The sequence below is a fragment of the Panulirus ornatus genome, chromosome 12 (genome assembly GCF_036320965.1).
Source record: "Panulirus ornatus isolate Po-2019 chromosome 12, ASM3632096v1, whole genome shotgun sequence".
Classification (NCBI taxonomy): Eukaryota; Metazoa; Arthropoda; class Malacostraca; order Decapoda; family Palinuridae; genus Panulirus; species Panulirus ornatus.
The window spans coordinates 45,355,653-45,381,274 of NC_092235.1; the positions used below are offsets into that span (position 1 = coordinate 45,355,653).

The 25,622-nt window shown below is 41.7% G+C and overlaps 2 protein-coding genes across 5 annotated transcripts in view; one reads left to right on the forward strand and one right to left on the reverse strand.

The window, feature by feature from the left end:
• LOC139752029 (uncharacterized) overlaps positions 1 to 10,273 on the reverse strand; it is a 200,938-nt gene extending 190,665 nt beyond the window's left edge. The window contains exon 1 of one of the 2 annotated variants that reach the window (XM_071667820.1): positions 10,061 to 10,273. In XM_071667820.1, the coding sequence (XP_071523921.1) occupies positions 10,061 to 10,095 (35 nt within the window). In that variant the 5' untranslated portion in view covers positions 10,096 to 10,273. The remainder of the gene's footprint in view (positions 1 to 10,060) is intronic. The other variant, XM_071667821.1, reaches the window with a different exon arrangement.
• Positions 10,274 to 10,497: 224 nt separating this feature from the next.
• The window catches only part of Xpd (general transcription and DNA repair factor IIH helicase subunit Xpd), a 213,631-nt gene continuing 198,506 nt past the window's right edge, over positions 10,498 to 25,622 (forward strand). The window contains exons 1-2 of one of the 3 annotated variants that reach the window (XM_071667819.1): positions 10,498 to 10,569; positions 22,252 to 22,351. In XM_071667819.1, coding sequence (XP_071523920.1) covers positions 22,268 to 22,351 — 84 coding nt within the window. In that variant the 5' untranslated portion in view covers positions 10,498 to 10,569; positions 22,252 to 22,267. Of the gene's footprint in view, positions 10,570 to 11,017; positions 11,172 to 11,243; positions 11,352 to 22,251; positions 22,352 to 25,622 lie in introns of those variants that run through there. The other 2 variants (XM_071667817.1, XM_071667818.1) reach the window with 2 other exon arrangements.

Consider the following 25,622-nt stretch of genomic DNA (forward strand, 5'->3'; position numbering starts at 1 on the left):
GGGAAGTGAGTCAGTTGTTGTTCGCTGATGATACAGCGCTGGTGGCTGATTCATGTGAGAAACTGCAGAAGCTGGTGACTGAGTTTGGTAAAGTGTGTGAAAGAAGAAAGTTAAGAGTAAATGTGAATAAGAGCAAGGTTATTAGGTACAGTAGGGTTGAGGGTCAAGTCAATTGGGAGGTGAGTTTGAATGGAGAAAAACTGGAGGAAGTGAAGTGTTTTAGATATCTGGGAGTGGATCTGGCAGCAGATCGAACCATGGAAGCGGAAGTGGATCATAGGGTGGGGGAGGGAGCGAAAATTCTGGGAGCCTTGAAGAATGTGTGGAAGTCGAGAACATTATCCCGGAAAGCAAAAATGGGTATGTTTGAAGGAACAGTGGTTCCAACAATGTTGTATGGTTGCGAGGCGTGGGCTATGGATAAAGTTGTGCGCAGGAGGATAGATGTGCTGGAAATGAGAAGTTTGAGGACAATGTGTGGTGTGAGGTGGTTTGATCGAGTAAGTAACGTAAGGGTAAGAGAGATGTGTGGAAATAAAAAGAGCGTGGTTGAGAGAGCAGAAGAGGGTGTTTTGAAATGGTTCGGGCACATGGAGAGAATGAGTGAGGAAAGATTGACCAAGAGAATATATGTGTCGGAGGTGGAGGGAACGAGGAGAAGAGGGAGACCAAATTGGAGGTGGAAAGATGGAGTGAAAAAGATTTTGTGTGATCGGGGCCTGAACATGCAGGAGGGTGAAAGGAGGGCAAGGAATAGAGTGAATTGGAGCGATGTGGTATACCGGGGTTGACGTGCTGTCAGTGGATTGAATCAAGGCATGTGAAGCGTCTGGGGTAAACCATGGAAAGCTGTGTAAGTATGTGTATTTGCGTGTGGGGACGTATGTATATACATGTGTATGGGGGTGGGTTGGGCCATTTCTTTCGTCTGTTTCCTTGCGCTACCTCACAAACGCGGGAGACAGCGACAAAGCAAAAAATATATATATATATATATATATATATATATATATATATGATATATATATATATATATATGATAGAGTTGATAGAGATGCTCTGTGGAAGGTATTAAGAATATATGGTGTGGGAGGCAAGTTGTTAGTAGCAGTGAAAAGTTTTTATCGAGGATGTAAGGCATGTGTACGTGTAGGAAGAGAGGAAAGTGATTGGTTCTCAGTGAATGTAGGTTTGCGGCAGGGGTGTGTGATGTCTCCATGGTTGTTTAATTTGTTTATGGATGGGGTTGTTAGGGAGGTAAATGCAAGAGTCCTGGAAAGAGGGGCAAGTATGAAGTCTGTTGGGGATGAGAGAGCTTGGGAAGTGAGTCAGTTGTTGTTCGCTGATGATACAGCGCTGGTGGCTGATTCATGTGAGAAACTGCAGAAGCTGGTGACTGAGTTTGGTAAAGTGTGTGGAAGAAGAAAGTTAAGAGTAAATGTGAATAAGAGCAAGGTTATTAGGTACAGTAGGGTTGAGGGTCAAGTCAATTGGGAGGTGAGTTTGAATGGAGAAAAACTGGAGGAAGTGAAGTGTTTTAGATATCTGGGAGTGGATCTGTCAGCGGATGGAACCATGGAAGCGGAAGTGGATCATAGGGTGGGGGAGGGGGCGAAAATTTTGGGAGCCTTGAAAAATGTGTGGAAGTCGAGAACATTATCTCGGAAAGCAAAAATGGGTATGTTTGAAGGAATAGTGGTTCCAACAATGTTGTATGGTTGCGAGGCGTGGGCTATGGATAGAGTTGTGCGCAGGAGGATGGATGTGCTGGAAATGAGATGTTTGAGGACAATGTGTGGTGTGAGGTGGTTTGATCGAGTAAGTAACGTAAGGGTAAGAGAGATGTGTGGAAATAAAAAGAGCGTGGTTGAGAGAGCAGAAGAGGGTGTTTTGAAATGGTTTGGGCACATGGAGAGAATGAGTGAGGAAAGATTGACCAAGAGGATATATGTGTCGGAGGTGGAGGGAACGAGGAGAAGAGGGAGACCAAATTGGAGGTGGAAAGATGGAGTGAAAAAGATTTTGTGTGATCGGGGCCTGAACATGCAGGAGGGTGAAAGGAGGGCAAGGAATAGAGTGAATTGGAGTGATGTGGTATACAGGGGTTGACGTGCTGTCAGTGGAGTGAATCAAGGCATGTGAAGCGTCTGGGGTAAACCATGGAAAGCTGTGTAGGTATGTATATTTGCGTGTGTGGACGTGTGTATGTACATGTGTATGGGGGGGGGGTTGGGCCATTTCTTTCGTCTGTTTCCTTGCGCTACCTCGCAAACGCGGGAGACAGCGACAAAGTATAAAAAAAAAAAGAAAAAAAAAAAAAAAAATATATATATATATATATAAAAAGGGTATGTTTGAAGGAATAGCGGTTCCAACAATGTTGGATGGTTGCGAGGCGTGGGCTATGGATAGAGTTGTGCGCAGGAGGATGGATGTGCTGGAAATGAGATGTTTGAGGACAAAGTGTGGTGTGAGGTGGTTTGATCGAGTAAGTAACGTAAGGGTAAGAGAGATGTGTGGAAATAAAAAGAGCGTGGTTGAGAGAGCAGAAGAGGGTGTTTTGAAATGGTTTGGGCACATGGAGAGAATGAGTGAGGAAAGATTGACCAAGAGGATATATGTGTCGGAGGTGGAGGGAACGAGGAGAAGTGGGAGACCAAATTGGAGGTGGAAAGATGGAGTGAAAAAAATTTTGTGTGATCGGGGCCTGAACATGCAGGAGGGTGAAAGGAGAGCAAGGAATAGAGTGAATTGGATCGATGTGGTATACCGGGGTTGACGTGCTGTCAGTGGATTGAATCAGGGCATGTGAAGTGTCTGGGGTAAACCATGGAATGCTGTGTAGGTATGTATATTTGCGTGTGTGGACATATGTATATACATGTGTATGGGGGTGGGTTGGGCCATTTCTTTCGTCTTTTTCCTTGCGCTACCTCGCAAACGCGGGAGACAGCGACAAAGCAAAAAAAAAAAAAAAAAATATGGTAAACAGAGAAGAGGTAGTAAAAGCTTTGCAGAAGATGAAAGCCGGCAAGGCAGCAGGTTTGGATGGTAATGCAGTGGAATTTATTAAAAAGGGGGTGACTGTATTGTTGACTGGTTGGTAAGGTTATTTAATGCATGTATGACTCATGGTGAGGTGCCTGAGGATTGGCGGAATGTGTGCATAGTGCCATTGTACAAAGGCAAAGGGGATAAAAGTGAGTGCTCACTTTACAGAGGTATAAGTTTGTTGAGTATTCCTGGGAAAATATATGGGAGGGTATTGATTGAGAGGGTGAAGGCATGTACAGAGCATCAGATTGGGGAAGAGCAGTGTGGTTTCAGAAGTGGTAGAGGATGTGTGGATCAGGTGTTTGCTTCGAAGAATGTATGTGAGAAATACTTAGAAAAGCAAATGGATTTGTATGTAGCAAAAATGGATCTGGAGAAGGCATATGATAGAGCTGATAGAGATGCTCTGTGGAAGGTATTTTATATTTATTTATTATACTTTGTCGCTGTCTCCCGCGTTTGCGAGGTAGCGCAAGGAAACAGACGAAAGAAATGGCCCAACCCCCCCCCCCATACACATGTATATACATACGTTCACACACACAAATATACATACCTACACAGCTTTCCATGGTTTACCCCAGACGCTTCACATGCCTTGATTCAATCCACTGACAGCACGTCAACCCCGGTATACCACATCACTCCAATTCACTCTATTCCTTGCCCTCCTTTCACCCTCCTGCATGTTCAGGCCCCGATCACACAAAATCTTTTTCACTCCATCTTTCCACCTCCAATTTGGTCTCCCTCTTCTCCTCGTTCCCTCCACCTCCGACACATATATCCTCTTGGTCAATCTTTCCTCACTCATTCTCTCCATGTGCCCAAACCACTTCAAAACACCCTCTTCTGCTCTCTCAACCACGCTCTTTTTATTTCCACACATCTCTCTTACCCTTATGTTACTTACTCGATCAAACCACCTCACACCACACATTGTCCTCAAACATCTCATTTCCAGCACATCCATCCTCCTGCGCACAACTCTATCCATAGCCCACGCCTCGCAACCATACAACATTGTTGGAACCACTATTCCTTCAAACATACCCATTTTTGCTTTCCGAGATAATGTTCTCGACTTCCACACATTCTTCAAGGCCCCCAGAATTTTCGCCCCCTCCCCTACCCTATGATCCACTTCCGCTTCCATGGTTCCATCCGCTGCCAGATCCACTCCCAGATATCTAAAACACTTCACTTCCTCCAGTTTTTCTCCATTCAAACTCACCTCCCAATTGACTTGACCCTCAACCCTACTGTACCTAATAACCTTGCTCTTATTCACATTTACTCTTAACTTTCTTCTTCCACACACTTTACCAAACTCAGTCACCAGCTTCTGCAGTTTCTCACATGAATCAGCCACCAGCGCTGTATCATCAGCGAACAACAACTGACTCACTTCCCAAGCTCTCTCATCCCCAACAGACTTCATACTTGCCCCTCTTTCCAAAACTCTTGCATTTACCTCCCTAACATCCCCATCCATAAACAAATTAAACAACCATGGAGACATCACACACCCCTGCCGCAAACCTACATTCACTGAGAACCAATCACTTTCCTCTCTTCCTACACGTACACATGCCTTACATCCTCGATAAAAACTTTTCACTGCTTCTAACAACTTTCCTCCCACACCATATATTCTTAATACCTTCCACAGAGCATCTCTATCAACTCTATCCTATGCCTTCTCCAGATCCATAAATGCTACATACAAATCCATTTGCTTTTCTAAGTATTTCTCACATACATTCTTCAAAGCAAACACCTGATCCACACATCCTCTACCACTTCTGAAACCACACTGCTCTTCCCCAATCTGATGCTCTGTACATGCCTTCACCCTCTCAATCAATACCCTCCCATATAATTTACCAGGAATACTCAACAAACTTATACCTCTGTAATTTGAGCACTCACTCTTATCCCCTTTGCCTTTGTACAATGGCACTATGCACGCATTCCGCCAATCCTCAGGCACCTCACCATGAGTCATACATACATTAAATAACCTTACCAACCAGTCAACAATACAGTCACCCCCTTTTTTAATAAATTCCACTGCAATACCATCCAAACCTGCTGCCTTGCCGGCTTTCATCTTCCGCAAAGCTTTCACTACCTCTTCTCTGTTTACCAAATCATTTTCCCTAACCCTCTCACTTTGCACACCACCTCGACCAAAACACCCTATATCTGCCACTCTATCATCAAACACATTCAACAAACCTTCAAAATACTCACTCCATCTCTTCTCACATCACCACTACTTGTTATCACCTCCCCATTTGCGCCCTTCACTGAAGTTCCCATTTGCTCCCTTGTCTTACGCACTTTATTTACCTCCTTCCAGAACATCTTTTTATTCTCCCTAAAATTTCATTATACTCTCTCACCCCAACTCTCATTTGCCCTTTTTTTCACCTCTTGCACCTTTCACTTGACCTCCTGTCTCTTTCTTTTATACATCTCCCACTCAATTGCATTTTTTCCCTGCAAAAATCGTCCAAATGCCTCTCTCTTCTCTTTCACTAATACTCTTACTTCTTCATCCCACCACTCACTACCCTTTCTAATCAACCCACCTCCCACTCTTCTCATGCCACAAGCATCTTTTGCGCAATCCATCACTGATTCCCTAAATACATCCCATTCCTCCCCCACTCCCCTTACTTCCATTGTTCTCACCTTTTTCCATTTTGTACTCAGTCTCTCCTGGTACTTCCTCACACAGGTCTCCTTCCCAAGCTCACTTACTCTCCCTGTGGAAGGTATTAAGAATATATAGGTGTGGGAGGCAAGTTGTTAGAAGCAGTGAAAAGTTTTTATCGAGGATGTAAGGCATAAGTACGTGTAGGAAGAGAGGAAAGTGATTGGTTCTCAGTGAATGTAGGTTTGCGGCAGGGGTGTGTGATGTCTCCATGGTTGTTTAATTTGTTTATGATGATACAGCACTGGTGGCTGATTCATGTGAGAAACTGCAGAAGCTGGTGACTGAGTTTGGTAAAGTGTGTGGAAGAAGAAAGTTAAGAGTAAATGTGAATAAGAGCAAGGTTATTAGGTACAGTAGGGGTGAGGGTCAAGTCAATTGGGAGGTGAGTTTGAATGGAGAAAAACTGGAGGAAGTGAAGTGTTTTAGATATCTGGGAGTGGATCTGGCAGCGGATGGAACCATGGAAGCGGAAGTGGATCATAGGGTGGGGGAGGGGGCGAAAATTTTGGGAGCCTTGAAAAATGTGTGGAAGTCGAGAACATTATCTCGGAAAGCAAAAATGGGTATGTTTGAAGGAATAGCTGGTTCCAACAATGTTGTATGGTTGCGAGGCATGGGCTATGGACAGAGATGTGCGCAGGAGGGTGGATGTGCTGGAAATGAGATGTTTGAGGACAATGTGTGGTGTGATGTGGTTTGATCGAGTAAGTAACGTAAGGGTAAGAGAGATGTGTGGAAATAAAAAGAGCGTGGTTGAGAGAGCAGAAGAGGGTGTTTTGAAATGGTTTGGGCACATGGAGAGAATGAGTGAGGAAAGATTGACCAAGAGGATACATGTGTCAGAGGTGGAGGGAACGAGGAGAAGTGGGAGACCAAATTGGAGGTGGAAAGATGGAGTGAAAAAGATTTTGTGTGATCGGGGCCTGAACATGCAAGAGGGTGAAAGGAGGGCAAGGAATAGAGTGAATTGGATCGATGTGGTATACCGGGGTTGACGGGCTGTCAGTGGATTGAATCAGGGCATGTGAAGCGTCTGGGGTAAACCATGGAAAGTTGTGTGGGGCCTTGATGTGGAAAGGGAGCTGTGGTTTCGGGCATTATTGCATGACAGCTAGAGACTGAGTGTGAACGAATGGGGCCTTTGTTGTCTTTTCCTAGTGCTACCTACACATGAGGGGGGAGGGGGATGGTAATCCATGTGTGGCGAGGTGGCGATGGGAATGAATAAAGGCAGACAGTGTGAATTGTGTGCATGGGTATATATGTGTGTCTGTGTGTGTATATATATGCGTACATTGAGATGTATAGGTATGTATATTTGCGTGTGTGGACATGTATGTATATACATGTGTTTGGGGGGGGGTTGGGCAATTTCTTTCGTCTGTTTCCTTGCGCTACCTCGCAAACGCGGGAAACAGCGACAAAGTATAATAAAAAAAAAATATTTATTTATTAAGAGTAAATGTGAATAAGAGCAAGGTTATTATTAGGCACAGTAGGGTTGAGGGTCAAGTCAATTGGGAGGTAAGTTTGAATGGAGAAAAACTGGAGGAAGTACAGTGTTTTAGATATCTGGGAGTGGATCTGGCAGCGGATGGAACCATGGAAGCGGAAGTGAATCATAGGGTGGGGGAGGGGGCGAAAATCCTGGGAGCCTTGAAGAATGTGTGGAAGTCGACAACATTATCTCGGAAAGCAAAAATGGGTATGTTTGAAGGAATAATGGTTCCAACAATGTTGTATGGTTGCGAAGCATGGGCTATGGATAGAGTTGTGCGCAGGAGGGTGGATGTGCTGGAAATGAGATGTTTGAGGACAATGTGTGGTGCGAAGTGGTTTGATCGAGTAAGTAACGTAAGGGTAAGAAAGATGTATGGAAATAAAAAGAGCATGGTTGAGAGAGCAGAAGAGGGTGTTTTGAAATGGTTTGGGCACATGGAGAGAATGAGTGAGGAAAGATTGACCAAGAGGATATATGTGTCGGAGGTGGAGGGAACGAGGAGAAGTGGGAGACCAAATTGGAGGTGGAAAGATGGAGTGAAAAAGATTTTGTGTGATCGGGGCCTGAACATGTAGGAGGGTGAAAGGAGGGCAAGGAATAGAGTGAATTGGATCGATGTGGTATACCGGGGTTGACGTGCTGTCAGTGGATTGAATCAGGGCATGTGAAGCGTCTGGGGTGAACCATGGAAAGCTGTGTATGTATATTTGCGTGTGTGGACGTATGTATATACATGTGTATGGGGGTGGGTTGGGCCATTTCTTTCGTCTGTTTCCTTGCGCTACCTCGCAAACGCGGGAGACAGCGACAAAGAAAAAAAAATATATATATATATATGTGTGTGTGTGTGTGTGTGTGTATATGAGTGGATGGGCCATTCTTTCTGTTTCCTGGCGCTACCTCGATGACATGGGAAACAGCGATTATGTATAATACAATAAATAAATATTAGATGTTAAGCTGATAGGACAGTAATTAGAGGCAATGACTCTTTCCCCTTTCTTAAAGATGGGAGCGCTATTTGCAGTCCTCCACTGCTTAGGAACTACGCCTGATTCCAGAGATTCTTAAATTCATCTAAAAGTGGTACATTTACTTCTTCCTTACATTCTTTCAAGATCCTCACATAAATACCATCTGGCCCAGGACTCATTTACTTTTAATCATTCTACTTGCTTCAAAATAGCAAATTCATTCATTCTCATATTGCACACCTTCCCACTTTGATCGCCATGTAAATTTGCTCTGGAACCGGAATGTTTGCATTCTCCTCCTGAGTAAATACTGATATGAAGTGATTGTTTAAAAGCTTCACACATTTAAATCTTACTATTGATAAATCGACCAGAATGCAATTTAATAAGTTCAATTTTCTCCTAACCTTTGTTCTGTAAATCTGAAAAAAAAACTTTGGCATCTTTTTGCTTCGTTAGCTATTTCAATTTCATAATTTCTTTTAACCTTCCTAATCTCTGATTTTACCATTCTTGTAATTTGCATAGGCTGATCAGTAAACTGTGTCCCCCCGTTTTACCTTGTGCAAGCCCTTCTTCTGCCCTGTAAAGTGTTTTATTGGATTATTTTGCCATTTGGGTCATTATTGCTACTCCTATATTGCTTATATGGGATCTTCAATTCTTGTCCCCTTTTCACTGTTACCGGAACCTTTCTACGGAAACTTCCATGCTGTTAATGGCTTCCCCTGCCTCACCCACACCTGACATGACACTACTGCTAAGTGGATCGGAGTCACCTAACTGACCTAACCCCACACCACCTGCACTGCTTGGTCCATCTGACCTCATCCCATCTTCATTTACTCCCATCCAATCAACACAAGCAAGTTATCTAAGCAGCTCCACAAAGTTGGCCTTACGAAAGTCGGGAACAAACATTTCATTCTCCTTCCTATTCACACCCTTCATTGTATTGATTATCATTTCTTTGTGGTCACTATCATCTAACTGCACTCCCACCTCAACTTCATCTATAAGGATGTTTGCATTTGTCCGTAACAAATCTAAATTGTTATCACCCCCTGGTCCACTCAGAAATGTGCTGTGTTAGAAAACAATCTTGGACGGTCTCCATAAATTTCTGACTCAATAATATCTCTTGTATTATCTTAACAGTTAGTTGAACTAAGTCATCTAGAATGCATACATTTCTATCACAACCCTTCCTAATTTCGTCCCATAAAATTTTCCCCTCGGACTATCTCATCTAGGTCGTCTGTATAATACTCTTAATAACCTTACATTGTTTTCATCTATCTCAACCCAAATAGACTGTCTTTTTTGTTACTTTAAGTCAATCTTGTTACAGCTCTTAATATCAACCCTAGTATAAAGTGCTACCCCAACTCTTCTATCCTATGTCGTAAAAAAATCGTATCCCTTAATAGGAAATGTCACAGGTAAAGTACATTCATAACTATTGGTACATATTTGATTAGGTTTATTCAAAGGTGAACTCGGAAACGCATTCATCAGATTCACTTTGGCTGGCAAGTTTTTTCTTAATTTAGACCAGTAATGCTTGGATACGTTAGCTGAGGCTAAATTATGCTTGGGTAAGCTACGTAATACTATGACAGGCTTCTACCTAAGATGGGATAGATTATGCTGGGCAATGCTTTTTGAGTTCAACTAATAATAAGGATGTGAAGCTGAACCAGACAACTGAGAAATCGCGAAATTCGTAAGCACAGTTCTCTCGATTTCCTGGGTTGCAGAAATAGGGGAATATTCCCGTTTCCTGAAGCTACCTATAATACTTACCTAGAAAACCAAGGTACTACAATCAATGGAATCATGGCTTACAAGGCCGTCACTATTCTTCTTGCTGTTTTCTGTACAACTTATGCGAAGATTATAAGTATGAAGGAGCTCCTTCACTGAATTTCACAATATTAAGTTTTACGGAAAAGCAATCTGCATTTGTTAATATCTGGGTGCCCAACAACCATGTGGATCTAGAAGCTTACTAATTGTGCTGCAGGTTCGATTTGATGTACGTTATATTAGTAATATCGCATTCTTAAAAAATATGATTAATTGTAGTAATATACGATAATAAAATAATATATTTTATAGTTGGAAATATCTTCTAATCACGCATTTTAACTTAATTATCCTGAATATTTCAATGTCGGTTTTACTAGAAAACAGAAAAATAATAATCTGTTATTTCAACGGTAAAGTTGCTAATGTTAGCATATTTTAAACCTTTCCAAACATGAAAACTTTGCAATCGTATTTCAACCTAAAATTAGAATAACATATCCATTGTAAGTAATTTCAACGTTTATATTCGATCCCTAGCTTGATGCTTATAACATTTTGATGAGAAAATACAATGGTACTTTGCAAATGCCAACATCTCTAGCAACTACTCACTTTTTGGGTGAATTTTGAAATGATTCACTGAAACATATGGAGAAATTTCATCAAAACAGATAATACATCATTTTTCCAATAACAACTTAATCCATTAAAAACGTACATATCATTACACCTGTAAATGTAACATATAAACAGCTTCATACAAATATGGAAATCTACGTAAAAGAGGACGAGGAAGATTTTTTCCCTCTTGATGATAGCAGTTATTTACTTCTCACATTAGCAGATTCAGTTTCCTAGAAAAGAAATCACAGACACTAATCAATTAATCTTAACCTTTTCGGAAATCTAGCAACTTATTGTAGCCTTCTTTCAGCTCATGCAATTGGCAACACTACCAATAGTAAACAAATCAAGTTGTCATGCTTTAAGGTTAAATCAAACTCAAAAAGCTTCCAAATAGCAAACAAAGAGGCACATGTACAGTAATTAGAAATAGCATTCAAGAGGACTACAAAGAAATATTCAAAAGAGAGGCAGAAATGCTGTAAGTGACACTCATAAGTGAGGAAATTAAGATAAATGCAGTATAGTTATGGGCACCACAAAATGTGAGTGGCTATAAAAGATCAGGGGTCGAAGTACCACCGGCTCCCCAAAGGATAGTCGTCCCATAGGACACAGAATCAGGGCTAGTGGTCAACCTGACCTAAGGTTGAGGTGTAGGGTGAGTTTGAAAGTTACTGTAGTTAGCTAGGGTTGCACACTTTTATTCATCGGGGAAATGTTTAGTTGCGGACGCTATTCCTGTTGAAAGTATCTATTAAAAAAGAATTCAGACTTCACTATTGTGTATGTAATTCAGAATTGAATTAAATCGCAGACATTATATCAACCACAGGATCTCACCGCTGCCACAAAGTTTATAGGACTTTGAATTGGAGGAAAATCATGGGATTGATACTTAAAAAATGGTTACTCTTGTACTTAGTGGGTGTAAAATCGTTTCTAGTTTGTGAATTTAAAGTCTCCACATAGTGGGCAGAACTTTATAGGGAAATTGTTGGGTAAAAGTAGAGTATACCAAGTGTACAGATTGTACAGACTTAAATGGTACCGGTATTACTTGCATCATGATTTATAAACTAGAATAAGAGGGATGCAAGGTCACCTCCAAAATGATTTGAGAATGTCTGCATATAATACAGGGACATTCACAGTTGACCATCCTGTGGACAGTTAAAAACAAACGTCCACCTGGTGCTTGCTTAGAGTCAGTAGAACTTTATTTGGTTTAATAATTGCATTGAAACTAAAAAGCAAGATAACGTGCCATTGAGTTGTAGGATTTTATGCTATTAGGAAAAAGATTAGCTGAAAAAATAGAATGTAAAAACTTAATATGATCTAACATATATGTTTGCCAAACCTATAGATTATTTTCGTATCCTTGTACACATAAATGTTTCCTAAGATATGAAAACTTATCCAACAATAGCAGTACCTAGCTTACCTTTATATAAGTTAGCATACTGTAATTTAGCTTAGCCAAGCCTGGCTAAAGATCCATCTATCTATTTTTATCTCTAATTCCTGTTCCCTCCAGGAACTCCCATCCAGGGGTGGCCACAGCAAAAGTCTCTATTTATCCCTTTTCTAACATGCTTCATTAGCATACACCATTCCAGGCATTCTTCCACTATTTCTCTCCCTCCAGTCTTCCCTAATTGCCCATGTCACAGGAGGTCTTCCACCCACACCAAACCCTTTAATTGTACTATCATACACTCTCCTTGTAAACTCTCAGTCTTGCATTCTTTCCACTTGTCCAAACCACCTCAAAGTATTACATTCTGCTACTCCACAGTCCATTCCCTTTGCATTCCCTGTCACACCATATCTCTCATATATCCTGTTGTATATTTCTTCTTTCCATTTAGTCACGCCACGTACTCTTCTCGAATAGCTCATTTGCACAGCCTGGATCCTTGACCTTTGAGACTCATTCCATGTCCATGTTTCAGCTGCATAGATCAGGGTTGGGAGGACTATTCTATCCCTTAACCCTCTCTTCACTTCCTTCCTTACACCTCTATGCTTCTTTATTCTATTAAGGGACCCAGTGACTTCTATCCTGTACTGTTCTCTCCCATCTCTCTCCTTCCATATCATCACACTTGCCCAAGACAGCTTCTAGATATTTACGTTCTCTCACTTCTTCCAGTCTTTCTCCCCCACATCCAAAGCACAACTTAGTACACTTTTTTCTTTCATTCTATATGGTTTTACAAAATGTTACTTTCACTCTGTTTCGTTGCAGACGCCATTACTCTACTTTTACTTACATTTACCTTCAATCACCTGTGCTTACACACATCATAAGACACACTTACAAACTTCTGCAACTCCTCTTTGCTCTAGGCAAACAACACAGTATCATCCACAAACAACTTGCCACTAGCCACCATATCTCACCTGCACCCCTTTTCCCTAGTTTTGTTTTCATCTCTTTTATCACTCCAACCATATATATATTGAAAAGGCCATGATGACATCACAGAGCCCTGCCTTACATATACATGTATCCCAAAACTTTTACTCAACTCTCTGCCCACTCTTGCACACGCACTTACTTCCCTGTAGAAGGCTTTCACACCATCCAACAATTTTCCCCTATACCATATATCATTAACACATCCCATAAAGCATTCCACTCAACTTTGTCATATACTTTCTCCAGACCCATAAAAGCTGCATACAATCTCTTGCTTTTTGCTAAATACTTTCCACTGTCATCTTTACCACAAAAATCTGATCCATACATACCCTACTTTTTCTAAAAACCCCTTGCTCTTTACTTATTCTGCTTCAGTTACCTCCATCTTTCTATCATTTGATAATCTGCCATACACTTTTCCTAGTACATACTTAACAGGACTTATTATATTATATTTTGCTTTATCGCTGTCTCCTGTATTAGCAAGGTAGTGCAAGAAAAAAGATGAAAGAATGGCCCAACCCACCCACATACACATGTATATACATACACGTCCACACACGCAAATATACATACCTATACATCTCATCGTATACATATATATATACACACACAGACATATACATATATATATATACATGTACATAATTCATCCTGTCTGGTTTTATCTATTCCCATCGCCACCCCGCCACACCTGAAATAGCAACCCCCTCCCCCCGCATGTACGTGAGGTAGCACTAGGAAAAGACAACAAAGGACACATTCATTCACACTCAGTCTCTAGCTGTCATGTATAATGCACTGAAACCACAGCTCCCTTTCCACCTCCAGGCCCCACAGAACTTTCCATGGTTTACCCCCAGACATTTCACACACCCTTGTTCAATCCATTGACAGCACGTCGACCCCATTATAACACATCGTTCCAATTCACTCTATTCCTTGCACGCCTTTCACCCTCCTGCATGTTTAGGCCCCGATCACTCAAAATCTTTTTCACTCCATCTTTCCACTTCCAATTTGGTTTCCCACTTCTCCTCATTCCCTCCACCTCTGACACATATACCCTCTTGGTCAATCTTTCCTCACTCATTCTCTCCATGTGACCAAACCATTTCAAAACACCCTCTTCTGCTCTCTCAACCACACTCTTTTTATTACCACACATCTCTCTTACCCTATTATTACTTACTCAATCAAACCACCTCACACCACATATTGTCCTCAAACATCTCATTCCCAGCACATCCACCCTCCTCCACACAACTCTATCCATAGCCCATGCCTCACAACCATATAACATTGTTGGAACCACTATACCTTCAAGCATACCCATTTTTGCTTTCTGAGATAATGTTCTCAACTTCCACACATTCTTCAACGCTCCCAGAACTTTTGCCCCCTCCCCCACCCTATGATTCACTTCCACTTCCATGGTTCCATCCGCTAGGAAATCCACTCCCAGATATCTAAAACACTTCACTTCCTCCAGTTTTTCTCCATTCAAACTTACCTCCCAATTGACTTGACCCTCAACCCTACTCTATCTAGTAACCTTGCTCTTATTCACATTTACTCTTAACTTTCTTCTTTCACACACTTTACCAAGCTCAGTCACCAGCTTCTGCAGTTTCTCACATGAATCAGCCACCAGCGCTGTATCATCAGCGAACAACAACTGACTCAGTTCCCAAGCTCTCTCATCCACAACAGACTGCAGACTTGTATTTTGTCGCTGTTTCATGCGTTAGCAAAGTAGCACAAGGAAATAGACGAAAGAATGGCCCAACCCACCCACATACATATGTATACACATAAACGCTTACACACGCACATATACATACCTATACCTTTCATCATATACATATACATACTATTTATTTATTTATTTATTTTGCTTTGTCACTGTCTCCCACGTTTGTGAGGTAGCGCAAGGAAACAGACGAAAGAAATGGCCCAACCCACCCCATACACATGCATATACATACACGTCCACACACGCAAATATACATACCTATACATCTCAATGTACACATATATATACACACACAAACACATACATATATACCCATGCACACAATTCACACTGTCTGCCTTTATTCATTCCCATCGCCACCTCGCCACACATGGAATACCATCCCCCTCCCCCCTCATGTGTGCGAGGTAGCACTAGGAAAAGACAACAAAGGCCCCATTCGTTCACACTCAGTCTCTAGCTGTCATGCAATAATGCCCGAAACCACAGCTCCCTTTCCACATCCAGGCCCCACACAACTTTCCTTGGTTTACCCCAGACGCTTCACATGCCCTGATTCAATCCACTGACAGCACATCAACCACGGTATACCACATCGATCCAATTCACTCTATTTCTTGCCCGCCTTTCACCCTCCTGCATGTTCAGGCCCCGATCACTCAAAATCTTTTTCACTCCATCCTTCCACCTCCAATTTGGTCTCCCACTTCTCCTCGTTCCCTCCACCTCCGACACATATATCCTCTTGGTCAATCTTACCTCACTCATTCTCTCCATGTGCCCAAACCATTTCAAAACACCCTCTTCTGCTCTCTCAACCACGCTCTTTTTATTTCCACACATCTCTCGTGCCCTTATATTACTTACTCGATCAAACCACCTCACACCACACATTGTCCTCAAACATCTCATTTCCAGCACATCCACCCTCCTGCACACAACTCTATCCATAGCCCACGCCTCGCAACCATACAACGTTGTTGGAACCACTATTCCTTCAAACATACCCATTTTTGCTTTCCGAGATAAAGGAACCTGGATGCTTTGGCTCTGAGTGAAATGAAGATCAAGGGTAAAGGGGAAGGGTGGTTTGGGAATGTCTTGGAAGTAAAGTCAGGGGTTAGTGAGAGGACAAGAGCAAGGGAAGGAGTAGCAGTACTCCTGAAACAGGAGTTGTGGGAGTATGTGATAGAATGTAAGAAAGTAAATTCTCGATTAATATGGGTAAAACTGAAAGTTGATGGAGAGAGATGGGTGATTATTGGTGCACATGCACCTGGGCATGAGAAGAAAGATCATGAGAGGCAAGTGTTTTGGGAGCAGCTGAATGAGTGTGTTAGTGGTGTTGATGCACGAGACCGGGTTATAGTGATGGGTGATTTGAATGCAAAGGTGAGTAATGTGGCAGTTGAAGGAATAATTGGTATACATGGGGTGTTCAGTGTTGTAAATGGAAATGGTGAAGAGCTTGTAGATTTATGTGCTGAAAAAGGACTGGTGATTGGGAATACCTGGTTTAAAAAGCGAGATATACATAAGTATACGTATGTAAGTAGGAGAGATGGCCAGAGAGTGTTATTGGATTATGTGTTAATGTGCTGAGAGGTGCAACTGGAGGGATGTCTGATCATTATCTTGTGGAGGCTAAGGTGAAGATTTGTATGGGTTTTCAGAAAAGAAGAGTGAATGTTGGGGTGAAGAGGGTGGTGAGAGTAAGTGAGCTTGGGAAGGAGACTTGTGTGAGGAAGTACCAGGAGAGGCTGAGTACAGAATGGAAAAAGGTGAGAACAATGGAAGTAAGGGGAGTGAGGGAGGAATGGGATGTATTTAGGGAATCAGTGATGGATTGCGCAAAAGATGCTTGTGGCAGGAGAAGCGTGGGAGGTGGGTTGATTAGAAAGGGTAGTTAGTGGTGGGATGAAGAAGTAAGATTATTAGTGAAAGAGAAGAGAGAGACATTTGGACGATTTTTGCAGGGAAAAAATGCCACTGAGTGGGAGATGTATAAAAGAAAGAGACATATATATACATAAACATACACAGAGATATACATATATACACATGTACCTATTCATACTTGCTGCCTTCATCCATTTTCATCACCACCCCGCCACACATGAAATGGCACCCCCCCTCCCCTGCACGTGTGAGGTAGTGCTAGGAAAAGACAACAAAGGCCACATTCGTCCACACTCAGTCTCTAGCTGTCACATGTAATGCATCGAAACACTAGTTCCCTTTGCACATCCAGGCCCCATGAAACTTTCCATGGTTTACCCCAGATGCTTCACATTCCCTGGTTCAATCCATTGACAGTACTTCGACCTGGTATACCACATTGTTCCAATTCACTCTATTCCTTGTATGCTTTTCACCCCCTGTATATTCGGGCCCCGATCGCTCCAAAACTTTTTCACATCGTCCTTCCACCTCCAATTTGGTCTCCCACTTCTCGTTCCTTCTAACTCTGACATATATATCCCCTTTGTCAATCTTTCCTCACTCATTCTCTCCATGTGACTAAACCATTTCAGTACACCCTCTTGTGCTCTTAACCACTCACTTTTTATTACCACACATCTCTCTTACCCTTTAATTACTTACTCAATCAAACCACCTCACATCACATATTGTCCTCAAACATCTCATTTCGAACACATCCACCCTCCTCTGCACAACCCTATCTATAGCACATGCTTCACAACTGTATAACATTGTTGGAACCACTATTACTTTAAACATACCCATATTTGCTCTCTGAGATAATGTTTTTGCCTTCCACACATTCTCCAATGCTCCCAGAACCTTCACCCCCTCCCCTACCCTGTGACTCACCCTATGCTTCTCCTATCCCTGGGGATAGGGGAGAAAGAATACTTCCCACGCATTTCCCGTGTGTCATAGAATTTGACTAAAGGGGACAGAAGTGGGAGGCTGGAAACCCTCCTCTCCTTATATTTCATCTTTCTAAAAGGGGAAACAGAAGTAGGAGTCATGTGGGGAGTGCTCATCCTCCTCAAAGGCTCAGATTGGGGTGTCTAAATGTGTGTGTATGTAACAAAAATGAGAAAGAAGGAGAGATAGGTAGTATGTTTAAGGAAAGGAACCTGGATGTCTTGGCTCTGAGTGAAACGAAGCTTAAGGGTAAAGGGGAAGAGTGGTTTGGGAATGTCTTGTGAGTAAAGTCAGGGATTGGTGAGAGGCCAAGAGCAGAGGAAGGAGTAGCACTGAAGCAGAAGTTGTGGGAGTATATGATAGAGTGTAAGAATGTAAATGCTAGATTGTATATGGGTAAAACTGAAAGTGGATGGAGAGAGATGGGTGATTTTTGGTTCCTATGCACCTGGTCATGAGAAGAAGGATTCATGAGAGGCAAGTGATATGAATGCAAAGGTGAGCAATGTGGCAGTTGAGGGTATAATTGGTATGTGTGGGGTGTTCAGTGTTGTAAATGGAAATGGTGAAGAGCTTGTTGATTTGTGTGCTGCAAAAGGACTGGTGATTGGGAATATCTGGTTTGAAAAGAGAGATATACATAAGTATATGTATGTAAGTAGGAGAGATGGCCAGAGAGCGCTATTGGATTATGTATTAATTAATAGGCACATGAAAGAAGAGACTTTTGGATGTTAATGTGCTGAGAGGTGCAACTGGAGGGATGTCTGATCATTATCTAGTGGAGGCAAAGATGAAGATTTGTAGAGGTTTTCAGAGAAGAAGAGAGAATATTGGGGTGAAGAGAGTGGTGAGAGTCAGTGAGCTTGGAAAGGAGTCTTTTGTGAAGAAGTACCAGGAGAGATTGAGTGCAGAATGGAAAAAGGTGGGAGCAAATGATGTAAGGGGAGTGGGGGAGGAACAGGAAGTATTTAGGTAGCTGTGATGGCTTGTGCAAAAGATGCTTGTGGCATGAGAAAGGTGGGAGGTGGGCAGATTAGAAAGGGTAGTGAGTGGTGGGATGAAGAAATAAGATTGTTAGTGAAAAGAAGAGAGAGGTGTTTGGACGATATTTGCAGGGAAGTAGTGCAAATGACTGGGAGACATATAAAAGAAAGAGGCAGGAGGTCAAGAGAAAGGTGCAAGAGGTGAAAAAGAGAGCGAATGAGAGTTGGGTTGAGAGAGTATCATTATTTTTTGGGGAAAATAAAAAGATGTTTTGGAAGGAGGCAATTAAAAATGCGTAAGACAAGAGAACAAATGGGAACATCGATGAAGGGGGCTAATGGGGAGGTAATAACAAGTAGTGGTGAAGTTAGAAGGAGATGGAGTGAATGTTTTGAAGGTTTGTTAAATATTTAGTATTTGATGAATGAGTGGCCGATATAGAGTGTTTTGGTCGAGGTGGTGTGCGAAGTGAGAGGGTCAGGGAGAATGGTTTGGTGAACAGAGAAGAGGTAGTGAAAGCACTGCGGAAGATGAAAGCCAGCAAAGCAGCGGGTTTTGATGGTATTGTAGTGGAATTTATTAAAAGGGGGGGTAACTGTGTTATTGACTGGTTGGTAAGGATATTCAGTGTATGTATGGTTCATGGTGAAGTGACTGAGGATTGGCGGAATGAATGCATAGTGCAGTTTTACAAAGGCAAAGGGGATAAAGGTGTATTCAAATTACAGAGTTATAAGAGTATTGAGTATTCCTGGGAAATTATATGGAAGGGTATTGATTGAGAGGGTAAAGGCATGTACAAAGCATCAGATTGGGGAAGAGCAGTGTGGTTTCAGAAGTGGTAGAGGATATCTTGTGTTATGCACCGAAATCGCAGCTTCCTTTCCACATTCAGGTCCCACAAACTTTCTATGGTTTACCCCAGATGCTTCACATGCCCTGGTTCAACCCATTGACAGCACTTCGACCCCGGTATACCACATCGTTCCAATTCACTCTATTCCTTGCACGCCTTTCACCCTCCTGTATCTTCAGGCCCCAATCGCTCAAAATCTTTTTCACTCCATCATTCCAGCTCCAAATTGGTCTCGCACTTCTCCTTGTTCCCTTCACCTCCGACAAATATATACTCTTTGTGTTTGTGTGCGTGTGTGTGTGTGTGTGTGTGTATGTTTTTGTGTGTGAATAATTGTAGGTTTGGATGTTAATGTGCTGAGAGGGGCTGCTAGAGGGATGTCTGATCAATATCTTGTGGAGGTGAAGGTGAAGATTTGAATAGGTTTTCAAAAAAGAAGATAGATTATTGGGGAGAAGAGAGTGGTAAGAGTAAGTGAGCTTGGAAGAGACTTGTGTGAGGAAGTACCAGGAGAGATTGAGTGTAGAATGGCAAAAGCTGAGAGCAAATGGCATGAGGGGAGTTGTTGAGGAATGAGATGTATTTAGGGAAGCAGTGATGGTTTGCACAAAGGATGCATGTCGCATGAGAAAGGTGGGAGTTGGGCAGATAAGAAAGGGTAGTGAGTGGTGGGGTGAAGAAATAAAGTTATTAGTGAAAGAGAAAAGAGAGGCATTTGGACAATACTTGCAAGAAAGGAGTGCAAATGACAGAGATGTATAAAAGAAAGTGGCAGGAGGTCAAGAGAACGATGCAAGGGTTGAAAAAGAGGGCAAATGCGAGTTGGAGTGAGAGAGTATCATTAAACTTTAGGGAGAAGAAAAAGATGTTTTGGACGGAGGTGAATAACATGCGTAAGAGAAGATAGTAAATGGGATCATTGGTGAAGGGGCAAGTGGGGAAGTTATAGCAGGTAGTGATGAAATGAGAAGGAGGTGGGGTGAGTATTTTTGGAGGTTTGTTGAATGTGTTTGATGATATATAGAATGGCAGATATAGGGTGTTTTGGTTGGGTTAGTGTGCAAAATGAGAGGGTCAGGGAGAATGGTTTGGGTTAGAGAGAAGGGGTAGTGAAAGCATTACAGGAGAAGAAATCCAGCAAGATGGTAGGTTTGGATGGTATTGCTGTAGAATTTATTAAGAAGGGGGTGACTGTGTTGTTGAAGTGCCTGAGGATTGACGGAATGAATGTATAGTGCCATTGTAGAAAGGCAAAGGGGATAAATGTGTGTTCAAACTACAGAGGCATAAGTTTGTTGAGTATTCCTGGGAAATTATATGGGAGGGTATTGATTGAGAGTGTGAAGACATATACAGAGCATCAGATTGGGAAAGAGCGGTGTGGTTTCAGAAGTGGTAGAGGATGTGTGGATCAGGTGTTTGCTTTGAAGAATGTCTGTGAGAAATATATAGAAAAACAGATGGATTTGTATGTAGCATTTATGTATCTGAGAAATGCATATGATAGGGTTGATAGAGATGATTTGTGGAAGGTCGTAAGAGTATATGGTGTGGGAGGTAAGCTGCTAGCAGTGAAAAGTTTTTAACAAGGTTTTTAACAAGTGATTGGTACCCAGTGAATGTCAGTTTGCGGCAGGGGTGTCTGATGTCTCCATGGTTGTTTGTTTTGTTTATGGATGGGGTGGTTAGGGAAGTAAGTGCAAGAATTTTGGAGAGAAGGGCAAATATGCAGTCTGTTGAGGATAAGAGGGCTTAGGAAGTGAGTCAGTTGTTCGCTGATGATACAGCTCTAGTGGCTGATTCAAGTGAGAAACTGCAGAAGTTGGTGAATGAGTTTGGAAAAGTTTGTGAAAAGAAAAGGTTGAGAGTAGATGTGAATGAGAGCATGGTTATTAGGTTCATCGGGGTTGAGGGATAAGTTAATTGCCTCACTGGACCAACCTACCCCCTTCCCCCATCATCGCTGCTGGGGGGGATTTTGCCTCATCTTGACTGCTATTTCACTTCCATGTAAATTTTCCTAGCTCACTTGTTTTTAAGTATCCCTTTCTTTTATATGTATTTCTTTATTAAGAAATAATAAGCCATTATAGCATTTATGTCAGAGGCTCATCTTCCCCACTTTACCTGCTCTTTGTGTCAGTGGCTTTGTGCATTAACTTTAGCACCATACCTTGGTCACATAAGTTATGTTTGCTCACTTTTTTGTGCGTGTCCTTTACTTTTATTAGTACCTCTCTTGTTTTTTGCTGGGTAACTCACCTCCCCTTCCTTCCCATCATCCTCCATGAGTGTAATACTAATGTATCACAGTAGTAATTAAGGTATTTGCATGAGGGTTGTGAATATCAGGGAATATATGTGCATTTGATTAATGTTAAAGTAGAGCAACTAAACTTATGAAATTCTAACCTAACTTCCCTTTGCAATCACACTTCATAGTAATAGTATACTATTGATGTATAGGACATGGAACTTTATGATCATTATGCTTTCCTTACCTTCACTCCCACAATTTGACATGTCTCCTTTTGTCTCTTAACTTCCCCATCAGTGCTCATATGATATATCAGTATGACACACAATGTATAGTTACAAGTGCATCTCAATCCCAACACCTCTTTTCATTTTCCCAGGCTTGATGTGGATGGCATGCGAGTATATTTTCCATATGACTTCATCTACCCAGAGCAATATTCTTATATGTTGGACCTTAAGAGGTCGCTTGATGCTAAGGTAAGAAATCTGGAGTTTTTTGGAATGCATTAGGTTTTCTTGTGAATTAACTGAAACTTGAAATATACAAAAGTAAGCCTATAAGATACAGTAGATATATTCATCACTGAAAATTATGTAAAAGATGAAAGAAACAAAATGAATTAGTAATGAGACATTCCACTCTTGAATGTTTTCTTTCCTTTGTGGTCTGTTTTTCAAGCATTAGAGATTCTTTGTGACATTCTCCATAAAAATGAAACTTACAGTATTTTTACCATCTGCCTCTCTGGTTGGGAAATACTGGCTTTCTCCACCTGTTTCTATTCTTCCAACCTGATAGTAGCAGCTTGCTTATTTTGGCCAGCATTCAGCCAATCAGAGACCTCCGCAGAAAAGAAATTTTTAACCCACTCACTCTCAACCACTTAATGGCTTAGAATTCTCAAGGAAGATTTCCTATACCAGCATCTCAGACAGCAGGTTAGAATGAGAGGGATTGATACACCATCATTGCAAGATGTTATCTTCACAAATTCTTCCATGAATATTAAGAATATGATCATGCACCAGTTGGAAACAGTAATGATGTAATGCTCAAGTTTGCCTGTATGGTAAATGAGGACATTAAAAGAGCTGAGGTAGGACAAGATATGACGAGTATATATAATCTTGGAAATCACACAAACCTCAACAAGTTTTTGGTAATATAGATTGGGAAATGGAGTTCAGTAGCCATGATTTGGAACTTTCTGATGAGAGGTTCTATGAAATTGACTATAGTTTTGAATACAAATGGTGTGGTGAGAAAAAGGAGAGAATGGTTTTATAAAAAAAAACGTCAAAAAGCAAAGAAGCTTTGTGCAGTGGCAAATATATAGACCACTCCATGAAGCCAGGATATGCAGGTAATAATAGAGCAGAGAATGGGTATACCTCAGTAAGAAAGGAACAAAGAAATTGAAAAGGAAATTGTGGGGAAGTTAGGAGAAAATCCAAAACTCTTCCATAAATTCATCCAGAGTCAACTGTCCATTTAGTAGTCACTGATTATCAGGCAAATTGATTTATAGATGGGATAGGGGAGAAAGGATACTTCCCATGCATCCCCCGCATGTCGTAGAAGGTGACTAAAGGGAACTGGAGTGGGGTGCTAGAAACCCTCCCCTCCTTGTATTTTAACTATCTAAAAGGGGAAACATAAGGAGTCACGCGGGAAGTGCTCATCCTCCTCAAAGGCTCAGATTGGGGTGTCTAAATGTGTGTGGATGTAACCAAGATGAGAAAAAGGGAGAGATAGGTAGTATGTTTGAGGAAAGGAACCTGGATGTTTTGGCTCTAAGTGAAACAAAGCTCAAGGGTAAAGTGGAAGAGTGGTTTGGGAATGTTTTGGGAGTAAAGTCAGGGTATGGTGAGATGACAAGAGCAAAGGAAGGAGTAGCACTACTCCTGAAACAGGAGTTGTGGGAATATGTGATAAAGTTTAAGAAAGTAAACTCTAGATTGATATGGGTAAAACTGAAAGTGGATGGAGAGAGATGGGTGATTATTGGTGTCTATAGACCTGGGCATGAGAAGAAAGATCATGAGAGGCAAATGTTTTGGGAGCAGCTGAGTGAGTGTGTTAGCAGTTTTCATGCATGGGATCCGGTTATAGTGATGGGTGATTTGAAGGCAAAGGTGAGGAATGTGGCAGTTGAGGGAATAATTGGTGTACTTGGGGTGCTCAGTGTTGTAAATGGAAATGGTGAAGAGCTTGTAGATTTATGTGCTGAAAAAGGACTGGTGATTGGGAATACCTGGTTTAAAAAGGGAGATGTACATAAGTATACATATGTAAGCAGGAGAAATGGCCAGAGAGCGTTATTGGAATATGTCTTCATTGATAGGCGCTTGAAAGAGAGACTTTTGGATATTAATGTGTTGAGAGGTGCAACTGGAGAGATGTCTGATCATTATCTTGTGGAGGCGAATGTGAAGATTTGTAGAGGTTTTCAGAAAAGAAGAGAGAAAGTTGGGGTGAAGAGAGTGGTGAGAATAAGTGAGCTTGGGAAGAAGACTTGTGTGAGGAAATACCAGGAGAGATTAAGTGCAGAATGGAAAAAGGTGAGAGCAAAGGACGTAAGGGGAGTGGGGAGGAACGGGATGTATTTAGGGAAGCAGCGATGGCTTGCGCAAAAGATGCTTGTGGCATGAGAAGCGTGGGAGGTGGGCAGGTTAGAACGGGTAGTGAGTGGTGGGATGAAGATGTAAGATTATTAGTGAAAGAGAAAAGAGAGGCATTTGGACAATTTTTGCATGGAAATAATGCAAATGAGTGGGAGATGTATAAAAGAAAGAGGCAGGAGGTCAAGAGAAAGGTGTAAGAGGTGAAAAAGAGGGCAAATGAGAGTTGGGGTGAGAGAATATCATTAGATTTTACGGAGGATAAAAAGATGTTTTGGAAGGAGGTAAATAAAGTGCATAAGACAAGAGAACAAATGGGAACATTGGTGAAGGGGGCTACTGGGGAGGTAATAACAAGAAGAGGTGATGTTAGAAGGAGATAGAGTGAGTATTTTGAAGGTTTGTTGAATGTGTTAGATAATAGAGTGGCAGATATTGGGTGTTTTGGTCGAGGTGGTGTGCAAAGTGAGAGGGTTAGGGAAAATGATTTGGTAAACAGAGAAGAGGTAGTGAAAGCTTTGCGGAAGATGAAAGCCAGCAAGGCAGCAGGTTTGGATGGTATTGCAGTGGAATTCATTAATAAAGGGGTTGACTGCATTGTTGACTGGTTGGTTAGGATATTCATTGTATGTATGGCTCATGGTGAAGTGCCTGAGGATTGGCAGAATGCATGCATAGTGCCATTGTACAAAGGCAAAGGGGATAAAGGTGAGTGCTCAAATTATAGAGGTATAAGCTTGTTGAGTATTCCTGGGAAATTATACGGGAGGGTATTGATTGAGAGGGTGAAGGCATGTATAGAGGATCAGATTGGGGAAGAGCGGTGTGGTTTCAGAAGTGGTAGAGGATGTGTGGATCAGGTGTTTGCTTTGAAGAATGTATGTGAGAAATACCTAGAAAAGCAAATGGATTTATATGTAACATTTATGGATCTGGAGAAAGCATATGATAGAGTTGATATAGATGCTCTGTGGAAGGTATTGAGAATATATGGTGTGGGAGGCAAGTTGCTAGAAGTAGTTAAAAGTTGTTATTGAGGATGTAAGGCATATGTACAGGTAGGAAGAGAGGAAAGTGATTGGTTCTCAGTGAATGTCAGTTTATGGTAGGGCAGGGATGCGTGATG